Source organism: Daldinia loculata (genome assembly GCF_022478755.1).
Source record: "Daldinia loculata strain CBS 113971 unplaced genomic scaffold F4817scaffold_126, whole genome shotgun sequence".
In the NCBI taxonomy this organism is placed as follows: Eukaryota; Fungi; Ascomycota; class Sordariomycetes; order Xylariales; family Hypoxylaceae; genus Daldinia; species Daldinia loculata.
In genome coordinates, this window is record NW_026054980.1 from 17,231 (window position 1) to 41,883 (window position 24,653).

Here is a 24,653-nt window from a genome sequence, read left to right on the forward strand (position 1 = left end):
TATCTAATCCGTTCGCCGCAGGGATTCTGCACAAGCCAATGGCGCTCTCCGGATATATAAAACGTCGTGTTAGCAACGGCAATCTAGTACCTATCTTAGGTACATACGCCGTAGTCAGACCAGAAACCTTCAATAGCAGTCTTGTCTCGGATTTGAAGAACTAGCAAATTATCTACGTGTGAATGCTAAACTTCCTTACCAAATATACAATACGTCTAAAAGGGTTTATTAATATGACTGTATATAAATTAATAAGCAGCTCTCATACGTAACTTGTTCATAGTCTTACCATCTTCCCAGCGGCGAGGTTTGCTTCACGAACTAGGGGTCCCCCTTTTATGCAATGGACTAAAAATGGCAGGCCGAGCTAAGAGATGTAGGCTACTGCAAATCTGTGCCTATCTGGGTTAATTTGCATGTAAGCTGTAAGTTAGGTACATGAGGGCACCCCTGCGGGGCACCACAATAGCCCGAGTTTACGAAGGTCGTAAGTCGATCACGTGCCGCTGCTGCCGGGGAAAGGCGCTCGGCACGCTTCGCGCGCCGAGCGCCTTTCCCCGGCAGCAGCGGCGGACAACCTCGAACATTAAGCTTTGCTAAAATTCTCTTAAAAAATGAAAGTTAAAAAAAAAAAAAGGAGCATGTGGGATTCGAACCCAGGCTCTTGTAAAACATGTAATGCGGCTACGTAATTGGTAACCGTGGCTACCTCTATTTATTACCTAAAAGTCGGGCAAAAAAAAGATACGTATTTCGAGAAAAAGATGGAAGTGGGGATCTGGAAGAACACGTGAGAGTTCCACTCATTTTTGGGGATGCACCCAATAAAAACGCTCCAGAGCTGCGCACGGACGAACTTCCTATTTCGAAAAATGGCCAGGCAAAAAGATCGTCTGACAATATCCCTCGTAAACTCGGGCACTCGAGTACACAGTCTATATCCGGCCCCACTTAATATTCGGGTCGTAACAGCGCGCTGTAGCCGCCGAAGATCGCAGCTTGCAGCCACCAGAGCAAAAACGTAGGTACGTACATCATACACCTACTACTCAAAATCATGCATTTGCTCATTTGCAATATCGTCCCTGAATATCGAACGTATGATGAGTATTACGTGCAGACATCTTGAATTCCGCCACGATACATCGTACATATTACTGATAAGTAACGGATTTATTCTTGCGATGGGTGTTTTTCTCTAGAACCTGACGGTAGCTAGAATATGTCGATACATAGAGACTAAATATCAGTTAGTATTTTGATAACAGGCTGAACCAACGCCTCATAACCTGGACAGCCAATTTTGACTATACCGCAAAGACTTGCGATGAACTTGTGAACTTCGCAGATAGGTAATTACATACTCTCTGTGTAACTCGGCTAACCCGTTGGCGAACAGCCTAGAACAAATCTAGACCTTTAGGCTTTCTTCTAGCAGTCGAGAAAACGTGGCATGACAAAATGGTTAAACTATCGAAAATCTATTTGGTCGAGTATCCTAACAGCTATGTAATCCTTTCACAGGTCAGTTGATAGTTGATGGGAACCTTCCTTGGTGGTCCGAGCCAATGATCAAGGTTACCTTCCATCTAGGTTAGTCTAACTTCGGGATGCACAACGACGAATTCGCCATCTGTGACGATAGTCAGTTATGTAACTGAAGTAAATGAAAGACGTGGGATTGGTTAGCTTAGCAGGCCAAGAAATCCATGGCCGCCTTATGTAGATACCTACATACATTGCATATGAATGTATGAATGGCTCTTTTTCGATAGTATTATCTCGTCCCTTTTTTTTTATAATGCTGATCTGAAAACACGATAGCGACGTATTATTCTCCTTGCGCTTATTGTATGGAACTTGGATGTTCCTAGGCATTCTTACGCAAGCCACCATTGTGCCAGACAAGAAAGCAAAACATCTCATTCTCGGGCTGTTCGGGTTTGGCTAGCCGAGCCACTTAAGGGCAGCGGCAGATCCTTAAAAAACGTTTGGGGTATTAACGGCTTAAAGCCTGCATACATACTACGCTCGTTCTCATTGTCTTGGTGTAATGTTCGCCCGTTGGTTACGACGCCCTGGTCAAGATCCAGACAAAGCAGGGGGGAGACAAGTTACATTGATACGATAGTACGAGCGCGCCTATGGCAGCTCTATGCGCCGAAACGTCAGCTTGAAGATGATCAGGAGCAGAAATATGTTTTCTCGATGTGCAAAACTGAAAGGTTAGGACTTAAACCTTCAATACTCCTTCGTATCAATTCTTCAATCTAACACAAACACCCTCTATCATCATGAGCGTCGTACCCCTGTCCACTTACCTTAGTAGGTACCCATCAACCCAGGATTCAGCTTAAGCTAGAAAGCAAGCCGACACGGTAGTAGTGTTTTAAAGAAAAATAGTTACAGTCACCTCGTTCGGAATTGGGTCCCCGACTGCGGTCGTATTCAACATTAAACGATATCATATGCTTGAGTCGCTAAGGTCCAGTATCATTCAGTATCATTCAGTGTCGCTTATTCAAATCCGCGTAGAGCAATTCGAATAAAACTACTCTAACCTTAGTGGTACCGCCTTGTCCGAACTTGAGACTCCTAGTCCTCGTAAGGATCGCGACCGCGTCATGTCGTGTACAACAGGGGCCAATTCTTCTAGTATCTGACGAATCAAACTTTAGAATTGACCTTCACCTTACCCTTCACCTTAACGTCATCTCACACCGCAAGAACTCAAATATTAATTTGGAACACTTGGGATTGGTTATTCGCCGTATCCGTAACTCTTGTTCTTGTGGACAGGCACTTACTTACCCAGATAGTACCTAACCTAGGTACCTAAATGATACTTTCATGAACTTTGTCAGGCGACGCGTTTATGCATCCGACAAGCCTTAATGACGAGTCGGCCGCGCCAGTTGTGTTGCTGTTACCGCAATCTTATTGGGCGACAATCCGCAAACAGCCAGTGTTTCTATATTGGCAATTTCGAGTGCAGCCGAGGAGATAGGAGGGTCCTAAGACCATAGGTAGTTGTAACTGTTTCGGAGCCAGTATATTGTTGATATTAGACACTCTCTATTGCCGTAACAGGGCTTCCAATCGGCACGCGTCCATCTTGCGCATACCCGGAGAGGTCGTCTCCCGGTGCTTCGGCATCTGGGGAAAGATGCAAAGGCGTTCTCCCCATAACCCCAAATTTTCTCCAAAAACCCACATCGGGGTCAAGATCAGCGTCTTGGACGAGACCCTTCAACGCGATGGAGCATTCTGGCCCACCAAGGCACTAATAAAGGCCGTTCTACCGTATAGCACCTTGCTCTAGGTTTTTTGCTGCCGTTTTGAGTGAGTCCCGGTGACCAATCTGCCAATCCGCTACAACTCTACTAGTTTCGGCACTATCGAAACCGCTTTACATCTGGAACATCGAAGATGAGAAGTGCAAGAAGTCAGGCGGACGGAATTCTAGGGTTAGATACCTAGACGGTACGAAAGTTACCATTTGTGGTCCATTTTGATATTTTAAGTTGTATCAATTCAACGGCTTACGACTCTGCTTATATCATGTACTTGACATTGAAGCTAAAGACAATGACACTCACCTGTCAGTACTAGGTAAAAAGGTTGACACCAGTGCCCTAAGGTCAATTTAAAGCTTGGCCATTATCCTGACCTATGACTTCGCGCATCTCGTTAGTAGTTACGCAAGATTCACGTATGAAACATCAAAGTTACCTTCTTGAGCTGTGACACAAGCTTCTATAAACCACAGTCCAATATATAGCTCGAGCAGTAACTACTACTATACTAATAGAACCATCACATGATGGCTACGTCGTGTATACCTACCTATATGCATTCTATCCAAGCACGGAGCTTCTTCACGGGATACTAGGGATAATTCCATCAAACCCAAGGCTTAGCTATGTATGGTCAACCATCCTAGGCTGTCACTGACTGAATAAATCCTCCGCAACAATGAGCCTACCCTTGTCTTCCCCAGACTTTTCCACAAGCAACATAGCGCACCGTGCTTATATGTTGCAGGGAGCTACCCAGCCTGTTCAGAGAGCAAGGGTGGGTGGGATGCCTTTCTAAGATATGCCGATCATTTTCAAGGGCTGAGTACTAAAGTACTGGTCTGCTGCCATCCCGCTTAGATTACCTCGGAGATGGCTGGAAAAGGAAAAGGTCGGTCCCCTACAATTCCTTCGACAAATGAAGCCCATCTAACCGTCCAATAGGTGACTAATAAATGGATAGAGTAGCAAATTGGCACATCCTAACCTACCATAGATATCAAGCTAGGATTTCGCTCGTTTATCCTCAACAGGGTCTGCCAAGCCCATGACGTCGCGCCGTGATTTGTGCCTGAGAGTCCTGAGACAGTAGACAGTATCGAGCGGCGTGGGTTGTCCATTAGTCACTGATTATTAAAATATGCTATCTCTAGCTGAAGTCCCTGGCATCAGGCAGTCAGGGCAGTTAGAAGAGATAATACAACGTGCCCCCATCTGTAGCCCCATACATATAAGCCACTGGTCCTAGGTTATCGGGCTATCGGGCTATCGGGCTATCGGGATAGAGCAGAAGCGTACATAGTACTACCACAAGACTTGCTGATATGTTGTCGTTATCAGGTTTTGATTCTTGTCAGACCACATGGGACCATCGGCACACCAGTTATCGGCCCTTGAGGTTTTTTTTTATCGGGTACGGACAAACGCTTACGACGAGTTCAACTCGACTAAACAAACGACCGTAGGTTCTTGCCACAATATATCAAACCTATGTTCGAAGAAGACTCTAGGTGGCCTGAGCCCTGGAACCGGGGAGCCGCCTGTGTGGGATACTCTGTCATCCTGCAGTTTACAGTAACACTCAATGGGTCCCATAACAAGCCGTTGGCTTGCCGTGTCCAGAACCGATAGTCAACTGTTCCGCGGGTTGGATCTTATGCAACCAACCTTGAGCCGACTTAAGGAACTAATAATAATATCAGACCCGCCTAATGGGCACTTAGGTTACTGCAAGTCATGGGAATTTTTTTCACCGATGGTGCAGATCACATCCTATAACAATGTCCTGCCCGCATGCCGCGTGCCATCTCTACTTATGGCCTCAGGCAGTTTGGTCTCGTCATATCTCGAAGGGACATTGGACGTGAAAACGATAAGGGTCACATCGCAGCTCTACGAAATGCATCGAGAGTAGCATTTTCTACAACAGCATGTCGTCATACTTTACCAATTAGCGATTACTGCACTTATAGACTGTAGAACTAAATGCCCGAACCAGAGTTGACTCACATCCAACTTGTTGGTGGATCCTTACCAGCTATAGAACACAGAGTAGTCAACTTATTAGTCTTACTTGTTTTAAGTAACTCTAACAGTTCAAGCCCAACGACAGTATTTCTACCATTGCACATAGACTAGCCGTGGCTAAGCGTTTGATAGCAGACGAATACGGATTCGACGTTATTACAATAGTGGAATCTACTCGCCACTTGACATACGACCTGCCAACCTGCCAACCTGCCTCTTACGTATATACAGCTTTGTCACTTTCACACCTCTCGCGCTTCAAAGCAAGGGCCCGTCTAATGCGGTAACACAATTGTACCACCAAACCGCATTCCTACTTCCTCGGCCTACCCACCACCAGCGTCGTAGACAACGTGGCATACCCAAATCCGTAGATGAAACGTGCATTGGCCACACGGTCGAATCCCGTTCATAAGTCTCACCATCTCGTAACTCAGTATAATAATTCACTCGCCAAGCCCTCTGTATCCGCTTCAACCCATCCCGTCTCGAAGAAAGTCGGAACCAAAACCCGGCAACCCATCTCATCCTCGAGCTAATCGTAGGAGGACCTATTAATCGAGGAACCAATCGCCTAATACCATTATTAACTAAGACAACCCACTTCCCTGAGCCGACGACCCTGATTTTAGATCGACAACGCACCTAGATCCACCTCCCTCGCCGCTCTCCTTCTCCGGCTACGCATATCTAGCATGGGATCTCGGCTTCGCACCCACGTACCCGCACGCTAACTAGCGTTTCCTCCGATAATCATCACGGCGACGGAAAAGGCATGTGGTTGGCTATGCTTGCGCTATCCCACAACATGTCTGTGTAATAGCTGACAACATCTTAGTCCAAATCGAGTAGTTCCGCCCTATCACATTTTCTATCAACTCAGGCCGAAACCCGTTACACATACACTGATAGGATAAAGTGACAAGTCAACAAGCAAATGGTAAGTCTACGAGTATCCAAGTCCAGCAAATATAAGAACCTGTATCTCGTATAAGCATCCGGTTCATATATATATATAACATTGCATCGATACCAATCTGTTAGGAATAATTGTAGTGGTTGATTGACCCCATCATCAGACCCTTTCTGTAATGGTCTTGTCTCTATTACAGTCGTGGATCGCCCCTCCAGTTGTCCGGCTAAGACTACGCAAGCTGCTCGGCCCGCATCGGGGCGAGCTATTCCAAGCGAGAAAGTCCATACGTACTCCAGTTTAAGAGGATTGGTTAATCACCCAGTGAGACGGCGTCGCAGCCCGGCGCGTGACTGGGAGAAATTGGCTATCAACACCGCCTCAACGCCATTGATCGCTATTTTTCACCCGCTATGCGCAAGGAAATATTCTAGAAAGTCTACTCATAATCATACAGTCGATCTAGAGCCGCATGATCATATTCGTAAAATTGAAACGCAATAATCGCCAAGAATAGTCAGCCAATATTTATTGCCATGATCTCGCTGTTAACTCGCCCGTGATCCCCACGATCCTAACGAGCTCTATAGGTAATTCCGAGAGAGGCTCAGTCGGGAGGTTTTTCTAGTGACTTAGGTGTGCTTAAGATATTATGACAGACATGACGACGCCCACCGGTGTGCTGTAACTCCGATTATGTCTTGGTCGAAGAACGTGGCGAGTACAGGACTACGCCAGTGTTACGAGTAAGACAAACCTGATACCTTAAGAAGACTCGCCAGTCAGCAGGTCTACATAGGAGGGCGATCTTTATCATAATACGCAGCGCAGAAACGGTCGTCCAAAGCCTAAGCGCGGTGAATATGCTCGGCCGTAACGTACGGACCTATAGGGTGGTTTCCATCATAGGGCTGCCTCGAGTGGCTGAAACCCGCATACCGGTATACTTCGGACCCGATTATCTTGCATCCTGTCTCAGTTCATGTGCGTACTAACCGGTAAGAGGTCCTTCGGAAATGTTGTACTGTGTTCGGAGCCGCACTCCCTTAATGAATCCTTTGATTATTAATGGGATTGCCACGTAAGAACTTGCTGCGATGATCTACGATTTAGAGTATTAGCTACTTCATATGTAGGCACATTGAATATCAATAACATAGATGCATTCGATAGTATTCTCTTGGCTGTCATAATATCAGTGTCGAGGAGCTTAGGTTTGGGTAATCTCCACGTAGGTGCGGAAATTTTATTCCGTACATTCACTAGATTACTATAAGAACAAGTAGCGGACTCCTAATAGAGTCCCGGATAATAACATCGTTTGAGACGAATCCAATCTGGTGCACACTTTCGAGAATACCCCAGTCTTCCCCTGAATCAACTTGACAGGATTGTCCACGCTAAAGTTAGTTAGACTCAAGAGGATTGGCTACGACTATAATATACTAAGTCATAATATATTTAGGTACGTATACAGGGCGATGTTTTTACTATCTATATCAAAAGAAATCGAGAGCTTCCAATTAATTTTTGGGCCGGTCCTTACGAGTAATTGGTAGTCGAAGGAATCATAATGACTTAAAGTTCATCTTTGTTATAATAGCAGGAAGCAATCCTTACATCCTAACTTGGACTCGATAGACATAGTGACAAGATGAATGTTTTCATAGAATCGAAAGAAGAAATGAAAATATTAAGGTTTTGTTACTAGTCTAACGATATTGTTGCATGGGAAAAGGGCTTGTTTTAAACGTACTTTCTTTCTCTTAGGGACAATCGCATTATAGGCATTATACGGATTTTAAATCTAGGGTTAAAACTATGGAAAACATACTTTGTTACCATTAACTTTGTTACTTCCGTGGTTTGACGTGTCATATTTTGAGATTACAGGCAAGGCCTATATAAAATGAGTATATCCATAGAATATTTCACGTTTTTATCATCATCATCATTATCATAGTCACTTCAACCAATTAACTTACGCACATTCACTAATTTCACAATGATTGCTAACATCTTCATCACCCCACCCCCTACCGGAGTTGAGAGCATAATTGAGGCACCCGTCCCGCTGGTACAATGTGGGCCGGATCTGATATGCGATGAATGCAAATTTCTCTATTGGAAATGCTGGTGCGACGTAGAATCGCCGAAGAAAGACAAAGAGACCTCCGAGAAAAAAGAGGAAACATCCGAGAAGAAGGGGAAAGCACCTGAGAAGAAGGAGGAAGATTCTGATGAGGAGGAAGACTCCGATGTTGAGGATGAAGTCCCAGAAAGCAATGATACTACAAGCTGAAAGGTTAGGTAGAAGTACACAGACTTTAGAGCTATAGTGCCATCGTACCATACTCATTTCATAGCGTAAACATGTTTCTAAATGACACCGTTCATAGATACAGAGTAGAAAAAGACTGTAGAAAAGAAAAGAAAATCGAGTTATTTCAAAACCTCTTCCTCCTTCATCTTCCTCCAGAGAAACCCAAACGAAAGATCAAGATTGATTTAAACATATTAGGTATTACAGTCATCGGAGCCAACTAGCTACCTTAGGCATTTTATGACGGTGGCATTTACTAAGCCGTGGCCCGTCCCTCTGTTTCATCCTGTCCTCTCACACTTGTGGCACCCTAGGGGTTATTTATGGAGTTTCCCCCCTGACGGTGGTATAGTCGCCACTACGATACCAAAGGAGTAACTCGAATACCAGCTTAAGGGACGTATAGCACATGGTTGAATGTAGGCTTGAACAACACCAGAATGTGAGGATCTATTGAAGTACGGGAAATTATGTACTTAGTGTAGGCTAGGCTACCTACTTATATTGATCGAAGCCCCTTGCCCTAGATACCCTGTTGATGGGTTTATAACGGCATCTTGTCTAAGACTAAGTTAAGAAATCGCTTAACTGCTGAATTTAAAATCATGTGATAGTCACCAAACGCTATGGGGTATTGTATCCCATCCTGTAATCCTGTAAACCTATATATGCACGCTCTTCCAAAGCCATGCACTTTCCCTCCGTGGTCAATAGGACCAATTTCAACATCCAACGACTCCAAGTAGAATCGTAAGTAAACGATAACACGCTACTGAATCGCAACGTGGTGGTCCCGGGTCATGCAACCCACGCTTCCGTCTATATCATTTGCAATCTCCCAAGGCTGTGGAGGTGCCTTCTTTCTCTTCTGGCTACGCCGTCCCGTATCAGGGTCGACGGGCACCAGCTTGGCACCACAGCAGTCCCAGTAGCACTGGTGAATCCATATGTCGAATTCCTGAATGGTGACCTTTTCCTTTGTCAGGAAGTCCAGATTACCGCAATCCACTCCCCAGGATTTAATTTGACCTGTGTAATTATTTGATTAGCAGGTTGTCACGTGTATATTGCGATGATAGGAATGCTCACCTGGGTGGTAGCGACATGGACCATGAAGACAGGTTTGCTTGGTCTTGGCGCATGGGCAGGACTTTAAACCAGGTCGGAATTTATCGTAACAGTCCTTGCACGTCTTCAAGTTTTTCTTGAAGATTCCTGGTAAGTTGCTGTGGATAGCAATCTTGGCCACACAGGCTGTGAAATCTTTCTGGGCCAGATATTGCTGATGTTGGGCCTGGACTACTAAAGGTTGAGTCACTAGTGTTTTCAAGACTGGCGTCGGCGAGTTGTCTGGTTGTAAAGCTTCCTGGATGTGGTGGATGTGGTCACATAAGCTCATACTGTCGAAATCGTTGGTGGAAATCTGGTAGCAATGTTCTGCAACCTGAAGCATCGTGCCCAAAGCCAAGCCTCTTGGCCCTGGTCGCCCATTTAATGAGGCCGGGAGATGCCAGACTGAACGCTTTGCTGGCTGTGTGCTGATAACCGCTTTCTCAGCAGAAGTTTCCCCGTCGTAAGCGTCGAGTTGAGCTTCTTCGTCGCTACCAGCGGTACTGGGCTTGTACTTGTCGTAAACCCATCGTTGCACCAAACGACACTTCTCCTTATGCTTTCTTCGGTCGGCGGCGATAGCCTTTGCCTCCTTTCTAAGTTTGGTAGCTCGTGTGGACTCCATCGTGCCTTAGACGAGAATGTTTGAATGAAAGATTGGAGACTTCTTATTGGGTACGTAAATAACTTAGGGGTAAGGATAGGGGTAGTTATGGAGGCGGAAATTCTATGAAGAGGCGATGGGTTAGATTTAGTTGTAATTGAGAAGTGGTAGTAGTAGAAATCGAAAGACGTACCGGGAAGAGGTGACTATTGAGATGTGTAGAATGATGATGATGATTCAATAAGAAAGTAGAAACCGATGAAATATTTTAGACGAGTGGTTTCGGATTGAATATGAAGAAAGATGAGGATGGTGAATTTATTTATATCCAGCAGGAGTGTAGAATAAGGAGTGACCTGGAGGTAGAACGTTAGTAGGTGCAGGTCTATTTATAAACACCTAAGGTACGCAACGACAGAAAATTTTGCAACCATTGTGACTCCTAATATCCTACGCACTGACTCGAATGGAAAGTTTATTTAGAGTTGTACTGTTATTTATATGTACGTACCTGTGTGCTCTGTCTTTTGTAAGGCTGTGACTCTTGCCTTAGGTTAGGTAGCTACCTGTGTGTTAGTGATTCACGAGTTGTTTGCCAGCTGACCACTTGAACAAGGTTTTGGCGTGACGAGAGTCATAAATGTTAAGCCTTACTTTCTATCCGTGTAGCACAATTTAGGGAGTCTACTGAAGTAAATACACAACGGACTGAGTAACTATAGAGGTATATATATTAAACTTCGTCAAAGAGGCTATAGAATGTTCAGCCTCTTTAAAAAAATACTTTTCATATAATAATAAGCTTGTTTAGCACTTTTGTCTGTTACCTAAACCCTAAAATACAACTTTTTTATATTTACTAACAGTTTACTTGTGGTGGGCGCTCCGATCAGGTTCGTCTTTTATTTACGATAGTACTGTCTCCTTATCTTATGTATCAACCCCTATCTAAGGTATAAGGACTAGATTATCAATTGACCTGAACGGAGAACAATGCCTTTGTACCATCTAGAGGTAGATTTGAGTCACATCTTGCTCTCTCTCTCTCTCTCTCCTTTTTTGTAAAAAAAAAGGAAGGCCGGAAAACTAGGATTAACCTACCTAGGAGGTAATTAACTAAGCGTACAAATCGTCCCATGTTTTACGAGAGAATGACCCCAACGTACCTAAGGGATGACAATTCAAACTTAGAAACGGTACCGTGAGATTGCTGCAACGGCTCCTCGGAGATTTATAGCAGGATATATCTAGACCGTACACTAGGTTGAATGGCGCTGGGCAATGGTAAACGAAATATTAACAAAGCATCTGTAGCTATTCAGCTCAGCTTCCAACGGATTGTTCCTTCGACCTTAGATAAAGGCCAGTTAGCTGTTTGTTGAGACATAAGGCATATTGATTAGTACCAATAGAATTATCTACATATCGTAGCGTTCCAAACACCCTTATCCCATTCATGCTTTTCTAGGCGTGCTCGTTGTATGTCTACGTAGATATGTTATACCCTCAAGACCAAGGCCAAGACATCAGGTAAATGATATAGCTTAAGAGTATACAAAATCTCTTCAGTCTACTGGTATCTCCATGTAGAAGTTGCTATGTCTATAAAAGTACAGTTGTCCTTATCCGATAAAACAATGCCCGTCATATCGTACAGGTCGCTGAAAAGGTCGCTCAAACGGACTAACGCGCTGATGCTAGACGATCTATGGCGACTTCAAATGCATAGGAACAGTCATCAATCCGTTAGTACTAATAAGAGTAAGCTTTCAATTAACCAAGCCGTCCACTCGAATATACTTCTGACGAGCCAGATGATCCTTAAAACAAACTCGACCCAGAGGAGGAGCCCTTTAACCGCCGATCCAATGACCAGGTCGAGTCATGAGATTTTCTTAGTACGGTTCTTAGCGACGTTGACCTTGCCACTCAGGACATCCGCTTGGTTATTGACGTGATCTAGCATCTCGGTCTGCTCTTCGACTTCGCGGTTGATCGCCACCGCCATCTCGCGCTGCTTCCGGATGATCTTACCTAGTTCTTCTACATCTTCGTCTTGCTCCTTCATCATTTGCTTCTGCAATTGGACGACTCCGCTGTTGTCCAATTCCCGGGTGCGCTCGCTCTCGGGCAGTGGGGCGCCGAGAACCCTGCCGCGTCCTTTGGGCCCGTTCCCGATTAACGCGGCTTTGTCGGCTGCGGAAGGCATGGCCCTTTGAGATGCCTTCGCAGCTGCGGATACTGCCGTGCTCAGCTTCTCCAGATCCTCTCTTTCGACCCGTGCAGCAGCGAGCAAATCTTTCCGCCGTCTAATCTCGCCATCGCCCAACCTCTTCGCGTTCTGCATCACCCTAAGACCATCTCCGAGAACGGTCAGTAAGCTGCCGGCCTTGACCAGCGCTTTCTTGGCAGCTGATCCGGCTTCGAGCGCAGCGGAATTATCCACAGCACTGTCCCTCCTTGCTAGACACCGCCGCGCCTCTTGAAAATCTCTCTTCATTTCTCCATGTAGATCGAGCCAGGTCCCCGGGTCCTGTGCGGCGGCAGCGTTCGCAGCATCTCGGCTGGGAATGCCATAACCAGCTCTCACGCTGGCTGCGCTATTACTAGTACTACTCAGGCTCGGGAGGTTTAGGAAAGTGCGCCACGCCGGCGTGTCACGCCATCGACGGTCGGGGGACTCGGCAATGGCGCGGAGGTAAGCTTCGAGGCCACGACGGCGGTCTTCGGTGAGTTCGGGGGAGGTGACTGTAGATTTAAACCACGATTTCCCCGGTAAAGGGGTGGGCGGTGGTGCGCCAACTAAGGAGGTGAGGTTTTGATGTAATGTGGTAAAGTCGGAATAACGCTTCTGTACAACAAACGTTCGTAGAGGAAGGCGTAGGGTGATATTGTAGAGCGTATAGGGTTTCGAATTGTCGGCCGGGGTTTGAAGCGACGTTGTCGGGATGGTGATCTCGGCGGGTGGCGCCATACCCTTAGATGTAAACTCGTTTATTATACCGATTGACGAGAAATAATACTGCTGACGGTAAACTGCGAAGAGCTTCTGTATCTATCTCCGTTCTGAAGATATGAAGTTTGCTGGAATAGTAAATACCTGGTACTGTTGGCGACGGAAGGGGAATGGAAAGTAGGCGGCAAGCTTTCAGCACGAGGCACGGGGCATGAGACACGCGCAGCAGACCGAAACCCCGGCATGACGGTGACACGGTCAGGCGGTGGGGTAATTGCATATAAGGTACTTACTAAGGTATGCATACAAGCAGGTATATTTGATAAATGCATCACTGTCTACCTTTTACCTCGCTATATTTTAGACATGATCAGTGATAACCAAAATAATTTATCGCCTTTATCCTCAGTGTAGCTGCAATCTATATTTTATAGCAAGTGAAAAGAATCTTCATTTTAAATAGTCTTAACCAAACCATCATGTTAAACTGTTAACAACTACCTATATTATCAATGGCGAAAAAGCTTCGTTTTATTGATGCATTATTAAAGGTTAAGGTTGTTCCATCGTTGCTCTCCATCGAGGTTGTTGGGACGATTTCTATCTTAATTATGTCGTACACGGCGCGGCATATCCACGGTGGTATGAAAGTAATTGTATATTCATAATAAGAGGATGCAATGTTGCTTTCCACGGTTTGGCTTTTAGGAACTCAACTATGACTTAGAGAACTACAAATAGTTCGGCTGAGCATATAGCTATAGCAACTACGTAAGAGGAAGCTATGGAGTCATCTCGGCCTCGGACAGCAATAAAGAGAAGAGTTAACTATGTAAAACTCTTGGCTACTTTATTATTTCAAACCGAAAGCAATGACGTAACGGATATCCAAGTAAATCATCAACATGTTCAAGAGCTTAGAGATTTCATAGCTCATTGGTAAACTAAGTTGCTTAGCAGCCCACTCGAAGAAAAAGAAAAACAGGCGTCTTAATGAATGAAGTCCGCGGAAATCTACCTAACCTAATGCTGTGTTGCGTGGATTTCCGCTCACCGCCGAAGATACCGGGCTTTCGAGCGATAGCATTTTTAACGAGACATGATATCATGCTGATACGATAACAGCCAAAATTCATTATAGTCTCAAGGCTGAAGTGGGCACAAAAACAAATAGTATTTCTTAGCATGGTCTCGCTATCGTATGCGGTGTAGACGTCGGTTCAACAAAGAATTCGCGTATTTCGATATGGACGGATAAACCGAGACATGATTCGGACAGACTCTACTAGATTCGACGTGGACTCAATCAAATGTTCTTTGATAATTCGCTATGTTGCTGAGTCTTCGCATCACTAAACGGGCCGCTGTCTATAAGCGAAGGCAAAAAGTCATTGAATGAAAATTCCTAAGACATAGTACCTGCAGCTGATCAGTAACGTTACTGTCGTATTCTCTCCATTTGCGCAGCCTCAACAATTGGTACCTAGATAGCTGTCCAATCACCGACTTCTATAAGGCGTCAGCTCGGTTGTACAGCTCACCTAAGAGCGAACCTAAGGATTGGGTTAAGGACATTAAGAGCGCTAAGGTGTTCAAAGTTTACCGGCCGGACCCCTTCCATCGTACCGGTACGATAACATGCATAATATGCATAGGCGAGGATAAAAATAACTGTTGTGCAACACGAATAAAAAATCAGATGTGCCGCATCTATCGGTCAGCTCTATCCATTTCCGGGACTACAATTTGTTGTGGCTGGCTGGTTAGAGGTAGTATGGCTAATAAGAGTCGGGCACTCTTTGAATTGTGCTCTTTAAGAGGTCCACTAACGGACAGTAACATCGGCATTTAGGCCGTCTCTTTTCCTTTTTCGGCCTCCGTTAGCACTATGACTCGCTAGATATACCTAAGCCTCACAGCCCCTCTCAGCAATACGAGATCTTGGCGGCTCGATGCAGTCCAAGATCGCCTGTCGACGTCACTAGCTTCTTGCATCCGTTCTTAGAGTCCATCACCAGATCTCATTCTTCACGAGAGGAGCTGCCCATAAGTGAGAACTACCAATATTATATAAGTGTAAATGCCTTCCACCATCTTGGTGAGAATTTTATATACACCATCAACCAATAGAGTATTACAACATACAACATACAATCAACAATAATATATAATTCATCAACTACCAAATCTACCTTTTATTGTATACCATAATTGATACAATATATAATACACATCACATCAAAATGCGCGGCTTCATCTCAACCATCACCACTCTCCTACCTTTGGCAGCTGCGGCGCCATTGGAACTTTACAACCGCGACAGCAATCCCGGTTGCCAAGAAGCATCTTTCGGCAACTTTGAATGGACAATTGAAAACTTCGACTACCATGCATCTTACATTTTCTCTACACCCGCTCATCAAAACTCGTGGGGTTATGTCAACTTCAACCTAACAAACCCGGCTCTCGAGTACCAAGCTATTTGCAGTGCCTCGAGCAACCAGCTCTCCGACTTCTTCTACGGTACAATGGCGTACACCTGCACTGTTCCCGAGGGTCACACTACAAAGACTACTTTCGACTTCAGCCGCCCTAGTGGCAAGTTAAACGTCAACCAGACCTGGACCTGCAGCGACACTGATCCGCAGTACCCGTAAGTTACCACCACCAAAAGAACGTAAGTCGCCATCAAGTCTAACAAGTTTTATAGTACTACCATTAATGCTTATGGTACCGTCGATCTGGATCTCTCCTGCACCGATGAGACATGGACCAACCCTAACTGGACGATCGGTAACATCTACACGGCTCGTACAGTTCAGTGCGAGCCAGTAACGTTACCACTTGAGCCCTACGAAATTACTGCCGTCGCATAAGGCATTCTCTAAAAAATATTGGGTATTTTAATGGCGGATTATGAGGAACAGATAGCGGGTTTAGGGAAAGGGGTTACCATCACGACATTATGATATATTGACTGATCATAGACACACATAGGCATCGAGCCATCAACATAGAAATTAATTATAATACAAGTCAATCGCTTGATTACTACTTCTTATGTCCAAATTTTCCGAGCGTTATCATGATCTATGAGCCGAAATCCCGTACTTGGCCTACACTAACCTGTAGAAAGTCAGCATTAGAAGTACCTAGTCTTATCGTCACGATCTCGACGTTTTATTTACTTTGATCGCAAGTAGATAGAATATATAGCTAAGTCAAGGACACCATCGAAACCTTGACCTAGTCCCAAGCATCGGAGTATTTACATAGATTACAGGGTAAAGTCTATGTACATCACGGAACGGGCCGCACGTTTCGAATGCGATGGTCCCACAACTATAACTTCAAGCTTAACTCTTGGAGATACCTCAAATCGTGACTAAGTGCTACACAAAGACGATGTATTATTTTATACTTTATACTTACACGACATTATCGTAGACTATTCCTCTAGGCTCAAAAAACAACCCATTGGCTGGGGGTAGGGGGTTGAACCCGCAAACCAGATGAAGCCCATCCTGCGGTCAAGATAATTACAAGACTAAAAGTTTAGAAAGATTTATATAAACCACGGTTAAACAAGCAAAACCTGCACGGTACGAAGTCCTAGCAGTGCGGCTGACGCGAGCTGAGGAAATTATGACAGCTCATAATCGACGCACACCCCTGTTTTTGTTTTGTTTCTTAACTCCTAATAATATCAGAGCGGCTTACTAGCTATCTCACTTTACTTGGAGATAGTTTATGCGCTCCTGGACTTTTGAATCTTGTCCTCCACCAGACTTACCCAACATCGCTGAGCAACATGGCTCCTCTGCTACCTTTTTACACGGCGCGCTTTCGATCCGAGCGCTCCTTCGAGCGACTTTACGAGCCAGTTCACGAATCCAACTGATGTCTTCTCCGTGCCCCTTCTTCTCGGGGGCGACGTCGTTGCTCGCGCGCTCGCGCAGTTGGTGGGGTCGCGCATTACCCCAGTTGCATTCTCATTTGGTATGCCTCCCCCCCCCCCCCCCCCCCCGGGGGCCACCTGCTGTTGATACGAACCTACCTTTCAGCTGGTCTGATCTCACCTTCCCTTCCTTTAGGATGGGTTGCATACGCCGTAACCGCTGTTCTATCCGCCATTGGTGGGGACAGGCTGATGCCCGCCCCCGACTACTCGTGTAAAGTCGTCAACGCGCAAAACGGATTTGCGCGCGACAATGATAGTTGGATTATCGGGCGCATCGTCCGGGACTTTGAGACGTGGATGGACAGTCAACCACAGGCACAGAACACCGATGCTAATGGTGTTGTAGAGGTAAATAGAGTTGCTGTCCGGAATCCGGTTGAGAATAGCGTCAAAGAGATGATCGACCTGAGCTGGGAGAATATGAAGCGTCGCGCCCGAGAAAGGGGGAAACCGGAACCGACACGACCGCCTAAAGCAGGATTGTGTGTTCCCGTTTACAGGGCAAGAAAGCCGTTTAAGAATTACCCCGGGTATGATTCTCCGTATATTGCCGGGCTTGTTACCTGTCTCTTACAGCTCGGAGTGGCAGCCATACCGTGCGGGATATACGGCAATTGGAGTATTCTGCTCGTGACCGGAGCAGGCATGATATTGGCCTTCATATCGGGAGCTATTCCTCAGTGGGCTAAAGAGAAATGGGCCTGTCGTGAGGACACCGAGAAGACATTCGCGTTGACTAGAGGAAATGGCAGCCAATATGCCATAGTAATTCAAGGTGCCGGCGTTGGTTTTGACCTAGAGGACCTTGCCGCTTCTGATTGGGGAAGAATCAAGTCGTGGCCGGTAAGGCTAGTTGTTCTTGTTCTAGCTGTTCTCTGGATCTTCCCCCTGATCGCTGCCTCGGGAATCCAACAAAATACATGGTTTCTTCTCGCGGTGGGTGGCTTAGGCATCTTACAAAACACTTACGTTGCCGGTGCTAGTCGCTCACCGGAGGCATTTGGTATGCCTCTCGAGTTTGTAGAGGTCATTGCTAAGCCCAAAGTCATGGATGCCTTGTTGGCGGTCGAAGACTGTTATCCTCGCGTAGGTAGAAGTTTACTACCTATTTTTTTCGCAGAGGAGTTGAACATAGAGGAAACGGCAAGGTGGAAAGACTACGAAAATAGGAATAAAACAGACAGGTTAAAGCATATGTAATAATTAGCATAGGGCTAAGAAAGAGGATGATTTCGTTGATTCAAATAATTGAAATTAATGTTAACGGATCTAGATATCACAAAGAACATGTCCAGGGCGGGACGTAGGATGCCCTCTAAGCTGTCTTAGAAATAATAGATAGATACCTTAGTAAAAGTCTTAATTTAAAGTTTTTCTTTTGGTATTTTATTAATTTATATGAATTCTACTTACACCGAAAAACATACTTACTAAATGTAATGAATGTTAAAGATATTCAATATTGCTCTTGAATATCTTGGATTACTTGTCTAGGCACCAGTCTGGGTAAGGAAAACATGAGTTGAAGCCATTGAAGCTAGTGAGTGCCATGTAGCTTGCGAAGAACGGAACCAACAAAAGTTCCTTGTTTCTTCGACACCGGGGCCGAGACCTTGGTAGAAGCCTTCGACTTCGCCTCGCCCTTCGATTGTTCTGTCTCTCCCAGGTCGCTTTCGGTCGTTAGAGTACCCTCACTAGCGTCATCACGACCTGGCACTGGTAGTTCACGAGAACCAGCAGTACCATAAAGAACCTGACGACCGTGCTCCTCGAGAATACCTAATTTCTGCCGAAAGAAGAATCTGACGTGAGCTTGAACCATACCGTCAAGCTGCGAGAAGTTGTTCAAGACATCGCCAAACGGCATCGCAAGTACTTCGGGGGACAACAGCTCTTCAGGTGTTGTGTCAAGGTGAAGCTTCGGGTCATATTCATAAATGGGCCAAGGACGATCAAAATCGCACTCACGAGCCTCGGCTAAAATAGCCTCCCGCTCCTCTTCGCTTCGGTTAAGCGTGATCGCCATGTAATAATCCCTCATAGTAAGCTCAGATGCAGTCTTGTCTTCGAGTCTTACAGAGTTAGACATATTGGCGCGATTGTTGTTAATTCTTTTCGGTAAAAGTTTTAAGTTGTTGAAATGTTTGAATATATTTGTATGTTGAATGTTAATAGGATGGTGGTGATAGTGATGGTGATAGTGATGGTGATAGTGATGGTGATAGTGATGGTGATAGTGATGGTGATAGTGATGGTGATAGTGATGGTGATAGTGATGGTGATAATGGTGGTGGGAAGAAGCAGAGAGCAAATTAAGAGTGATTTTGACGTGTATAAATACCCATCTACTAAAAAAAACAATCTGTTGTTCACAATTAGGGAGATATAGGATTGGGAATATGGTAGGTTTCATGCCTACTAAGACGTAGGGCCGTACGAAACCATTGCTACCACTATCTCAAGGGCTAAACAATGCGAATATTCAGGAACAGTGTCATCAATAATAAAGACTGAGGTCCCCAGATAAAGGTTTTTGTTAGTCTACAATATCTTTAGCGATCGTCTACAATCTTATAATACTAGTTGATAGGCAGGATATCACGCAGTGTGTGTTAATAGGGCTTAACTTGTTGATTTGACCCTTCCGCCAGAGGCAATACGAGATAGGTGGTCAAGGGTTACTAGGTATATATTTTCGAGAGGCGTTTGGTACTACTTTTCGATGCCTAGCTACTCTGGAAAGGCTGTAAAATGGATAATTGCATTGTTATTTAGTATTGTTTGGCTTGTTTTAATACCCGGCATTGGACTCTCTGATCACTCTGGTCCAATAAATAGAATTTGCTATATTATTATTATTATATCTCCGCTGACTGGGGCTTATAGTATACATATCCGCTAGAAGGTTAGTGTCGTGGGTATAGATCGACTGATAGGCGATGGAATTATAATGCTCCCATCCCCAGAGACAATTGCGTTGCCTCTTGGAACTATTCATTAGCATCAGGATGTTTTATGGTTCATACTAAGGGACCCAACCAATCTCCTCAATCGGCCATCGAATCCATAGTCGATGTCCCTCATCTAACACAGAGTATATCCTTCCAACCAAATGCATACCCCAGCCTTCTATACACCAGAGGTAGTCAAGTCGTTGAAGTAGGACACAGAAGAAAGAAAGCACGCACAATGCTTCGTTATCCCGTTCCTTTAGTAACGTTACAAAATTCTCTCGAACCTTGAATAGCCACATAAATGCAGCTCTAAGCCGCTGATCATCGGTAAAGTTACCATTGGAGAAATAGACGAAGCTCCGCTTTAGTGATTCTATTCCGTGGGTAAGTTCGTCTAATTTCTGCGGATCTTTGACGTATAACTTGAGGTTATTTTCCAGTTCTTTAAGGCCTTCGTGTTCGGGGGGCGTAGTATTTTCCCAAACTTCGTTCATCTGTCTGCCCGAGTCGAATATGAAACTCAATGCCGCGATGGAGCTTATAGCGTCACTATTGAGTTCTATTACGCTACGCATGCCTCTGAAAAGAAATAGCCATTCGGGCGTGACTCCATTCGATATTAAAAGGAGGTTATCCGGTTCCCTGGGGTTAGCAAACGCGAACCATGTCGTGAGCATGCTGAAGAAGAATATGGGTACTGAATGGGGAGAAGTGAAGTCATTAAGTATAGTTAGTACCATAGATGACGACGCGTTGTGGTGAACCATGGCTCGTTCGATTAGGGTATCTCTCCGCTGTGGTTTGAACCGGGAAAGGTGCAATGCGGCAACGGAAAGAAGGCCTCTAAGGACATATTCATACGAGAATCCCATCTGCGGTAGGTTCACACGCCAGAAGTTACGAAGCATCGGTTCAGTGGAAAAGGTAAAGCATGTTGAAGTAGTAAAGTGATGGAGAAGCTCGAGGTCGAGAGCACTAAACCAGCCTGTCGGCGCATGTTGATTATGAATGGAAGTATCTATGGGAGATGTGACCTGGCTAGTGGGGGTACGCCCGGTACTGCTGCCGGCAACATGAGGATTAGGGGTCGTAGGGTGGGTTGATATGTTGAAATCGCAATTAATCCCACGTCTAGAGTCCAATCAGCACGCCGTCAATTTCAATTCCTCGGAGACAGCATAGTCAACAACCCAGTGTTAGGTACCTTATACAATTGCGACAAGATGGTCGCGTTTCGTCACACTATGTAAGTACGATTAGAACGATGTAAGCGAAGAGCGAGTTGTTAAGCGAGCCCACCTTAACTTTCCTGGATTTGCACACTCGGCATCCTGTCCGAGTCTTCGCATGCGGTTTTCGGGTAGCCTTCTGAGTTGGCGAGGCCATTCTTACTGCTTACTAGGTAGGTAGACTTTAATAATAAGTCTTAGCACGGTAGACATTATGTTACCTCGTCATATGTTGAAGTATGGTCAAAGGATTATAGAAATTCGTAGTAGATGCTCGGAAACGCGTGGCGATTACGAATCATGCATACAGAAACTTCGGATGAAATTTACCAAGTACGAATACGAGGCCGATCGCAGATATGCCCCCGGTCTCGTATTCGTAGAAACACCGAACTACGAGCCACTCCAAATCTACTCCGCTATAATACGGTATAGGTATGTAAATATTAGATAAAAGTCGCTAGTTGTATAGACACACACGAGTGCCACTATGATAAATACATATTGCTAATAATATCTAAAATTACAGTATTCAATGTATTCAGTTCAAGTGCCATTTGCTGGTTGGGTGTACAAGGTACCATTGATGGTAGTGCTCAGCGTGCCGTTCGCATCGAAGATATTCGTGAACGCGTCAATAGACAAATGGAATCCATCGGGGCTAGTCACCTTAGTAGCATTCGTCTGTCCGGTCTGAACCAGGTCGGAATACCAGTCGACTAGGTTCAGAGTGATGGTTGGATTCCGTGTCGTGACGTTCTCCGTGCCATCGAGGAAGGTAAGTCCATCGTCAGAGAAGTTGTCGTATTTCACAGCAACAGACTTGACAATTGTAAGGTTGGTGTCCGCGACGATGGTGATATGAGCCGAACCAGCTACCGCACCATCCATTATATACTGGCCGCTAGAAACGAATAGTGGTAGGGGAGGGACGTATCCCGGCTCGTAAGGGGTGGCCCAAGGGATAGTGTCGTTTAGTGGCTCAACATGTGCCAGTGGTACCGGCTGGCGAGAAGTGAAATGCGCCATCATCACTCGCTCCGTCCGACCACCCGGCTCGGTCGAATTAGGGCAAGGAAGTGGGTTATTACCTCCGCAAGCCGGCGCAACGACAAGAGCTTCCCAATACACCAACCGCGTGGTGTCTGGAGAGAATCTAGGGTCGGCTCGTCCGTTCCATAGTGGGTCATTGATGCTGCCCGGGCTCCCATCACCCGCCCCATTGATACGCTGTCCGTAATAATCCCCGCGGTCGCCATACCTATCGAGGAGATACGGCTGAAAGAAACGTCGCTCGCCGTTATTTCGGGTGGAAGATGCCGCTGTCGCAGAAACTAAATCCGTGATGGGGGGGATATTCCGCATGCCAGCCATGAACATCTGCCTATCGCTACCTCGAGTATCCATAATTGCTATCCATTCATCATCCGCCGAGATATCAATGGGGTCACAGTACTCGGGGTGACTCGTGAGCCTACGGACAGCGCCCGATGTTAGGTCGCAAACACGTCGATGTTTGATGATTCTCTCGGACTACCGATATACGTAGCCTCCCTACCACTTCCACTAAATCCTCTAAATTCGCCCACGGTGATAGCATCAGTGTTGACACGGATCCGATTTCCGTCAAAGAGGAGTGGCTGGTTTCTAATACCATCGCTAACCAAGACGTTCACATTCGCTAAGTCATATCGGGGTGCCATAGGTAGGCCCGTGGTTGGCGATGGGTTAAACTCAAGCCTTCCCACGTAGCCGTACTGGCCCAATTTTCCCGCAGTGCTGGCGAATGAATTGAAGCCGATATGTATGTTATCAGGGTGTAAACGCAATTCGCGAAGGATCCCACCCTCTCCCGACCCATCCACGGCAGTGTTCCAACGGATGGGATATATAAATGTCGACTCGGGGACACATCGATCGCTCCTGAGATCGAATTCTCCGCAATCAATAATATTAGTACCGGCTAAAATCCGTTTTCCGTCGCGGAATGCCTGAGGATAATCCAGATCGTTGGCTCGACCAACAGCGTTATCCTGGGGGATTCCACAGGTAACGCATTTGAACGGGCTGCCATTAGGGAAAGTAGTGCCATCGGATTTGATGAGTATTATTTGGTCGCCAGCGTATATGCTTCCTGAATCGGGTGCACCGGTATAGTTGACACGCGCAATAACGTGGTTGCCGTCAGGTAAAAAGCTTCCTGACTGAATCAGCCCTCCATGCCGTAGGATACAGCCTGACTCTGAGGTACATGAACCTTTCGTGCTGTCAGATACAGGTGGGAGCGGCAACTCAATCACATCGATAGGTTCGGGCTCAGGGGGAGGAGGCACATCTGCTTCTGAATTGACAACGGATATTATTATATCGAGAAGAAAGAGGAGAAATGACTTGGTAACAAACATTGTCAATGACAGTAGCACTTATAACTTCCAGTCTCAAAGTCTCGGTATCCGATTTTTCTTTTTCTTATTTTCGAGGCCCTACATCTTACTTAAATGAATTCAAAGCACTCCTACTCTCTACCTACGTAGACACCTATCAACAACAACCCCCCAATTTTCTAGAATCAATTGACGATCAACGAGCCACCTAACACCAATCTCGATATGGACATCTTCGGACACAGAACGCGGAACGTGTACGACTCGCTTGTCGTTTGGTAGAATACTTCACACTGGGGCATGTCTCAAATCACCGGGGGGTCTCAAACTGCCGATCTAGCCAGTTCTGAGGTAGTAGCCGCTAGTTTTTCGATAAGTACGAGATACGAATCCGAGTCTATCCTATACGAGGTTCGCATTGTTAGCGTTAATTATGCAGGGAAATAGGAGATAACTATGGATAATCGCAATCATAATGCCCTGAGTTTACGAAGGGTTATTGTGTCGATTTTTTTTTCTATGGGAGCTCGTCCGGATTAGGAAATAAAAATTGCCTATTTGGGATTTGAGAATTACCGGAGTAGGAAGGACCCTGGTCGATTCGGTAGATGTTGATTGGATGCATATTGGGGAAAGTGGGGTTTCGGTCGATGTTGATTGGGTGCATCTTGAAGGAAGTGGAGTTTTGGTCGATTTTTGAGCGAATGACAAGCCACGGCCACAGCCACGGTCACAGCCACGGCCACAGCCACGGTCACAGCCACGGCCACAGCCAAGGCTAGCCACAGCTACGAGGCTCTTGGATGTGGCTTGTGCGGCCGAAGGCCGCCTATGGGATACCGGGTCGGCGGAGCGTTTCGGCGAAGCCGAAACGCGGAGACCGACCCGCTTACGT

The 24,653-nt window shown here is 45.7% G+C and overlaps 6 protein-coding genes across 6 annotated transcripts; 2 read left to right on the forward strand and 4 right to left on the reverse strand.

Annotated features, from left to right (window-relative positions):
* Nucleotides 1-9,329: 9,329 nt before the first annotated feature.
* F4817DRAFT_321575 (uncharacterized protein) lies at nucleotides 9,330-10,295 on the reverse strand (the record flags this gene model as incomplete). The annotated part of the gene is made up of 2 exons (XM_049301299.1): nucleotides 9,330-9,589; nucleotides 9,650-10,295. The coding sequence occupies 2 exons, from the start codon at nucleotides 10,293-10,295 to the stop codon at nucleotides 9,330-9,332; spliced, it is 906 nt and encodes a 301-aa protein (XP_049153418.1).
* A 1,353-nt stretch (nucleotides 10,296-11,648) lies between these two features.
* Nucleotides 11,649-13,444, reverse strand: F4817DRAFT_355101 (Phox-like protein). Its single transcript, XM_049305615.1, has one exon. It carries the CDS (start codon nucleotides 13,246-13,248, stop codon nucleotides 12,157-12,159), a length of 1,092 nt encoding a protein of 363 aa, XP_049153419.1. The 5' UTR covers nucleotides 13,249-13,444; the 3' UTR covers nucleotides 11,649-12,156.
* A 1,529-nt stretch (nucleotides 13,445-14,973) lies between these two features.
* F4817DRAFT_355104 (uncharacterized protein) lies at nucleotides 14,974-16,284 on the forward strand. The gene is made up of 2 exons (XM_049305616.1): nucleotides 14,974-15,883; nucleotides 15,941-16,284. Exons 1-2 carry the CDS (start codon nucleotides 15,474-15,476, stop codon nucleotides 16,104-16,106), a joined length of 576 nt encoding a protein of 191 aa, XP_049153420.1. The 5' UTR covers nucleotides 14,974-15,473; the 3' UTR covers nucleotides 16,107-16,284.
* A 654-nt stretch (nucleotides 16,285-16,938) lies between these two features.
* F4817DRAFT_355108 (uncharacterized protein) lies at nucleotides 16,939-18,505 on the forward strand. The gene is made up of 2 exons (XM_049305617.1): nucleotides 16,939-17,229; nucleotides 17,295-18,505. The coding sequence occupies exon 2, from the start codon at nucleotides 17,381-17,383 to the stop codon at nucleotides 18,389-18,391; it is 1,011 nt and encodes a 336-aa protein (XP_049153421.1). The 5' UTR covers nucleotides 16,939-17,229; nucleotides 17,295-17,380; the 3' UTR covers nucleotides 18,392-18,505.
* Nucleotides 18,506-18,574: 69 nt separating this feature from the next.
* On the reverse strand, nucleotides 18,575-19,356 carry F4817DRAFT_355109 (uncharacterized protein). Its single transcript, XM_049305618.1, has one exon. The coding sequence runs from the start codon at nucleotides 19,278-19,280 to the stop codon at nucleotides 18,729-18,731; it is 552 nt and encodes a 183-aa protein (XP_049153422.1). The 5' UTR covers nucleotides 19,281-19,356; the 3' UTR covers nucleotides 18,575-18,728.
* Nucleotides 19,357-20,216: 860 nt separating this feature from the next.
* On the reverse strand, nucleotides 20,217-23,779 carry F4817DRAFT_363801 (uncharacterized protein; the record flags this gene model as incomplete). Its single annotated transcript, XM_049306679.1, has 4 exons — nucleotides 20,217-21,276; nucleotides 21,451-21,532; nucleotides 21,956-22,848; nucleotides 22,881-23,779. 4 exons carry the CDS (start codon nucleotides 23,777-23,779, stop codon nucleotides 20,217-20,219), a joined length of 2,934 nt encoding a protein of 977 aa, XP_049153423.1.
* Nucleotides 23,780-24,653: the final 874 nt, after the last annotated feature.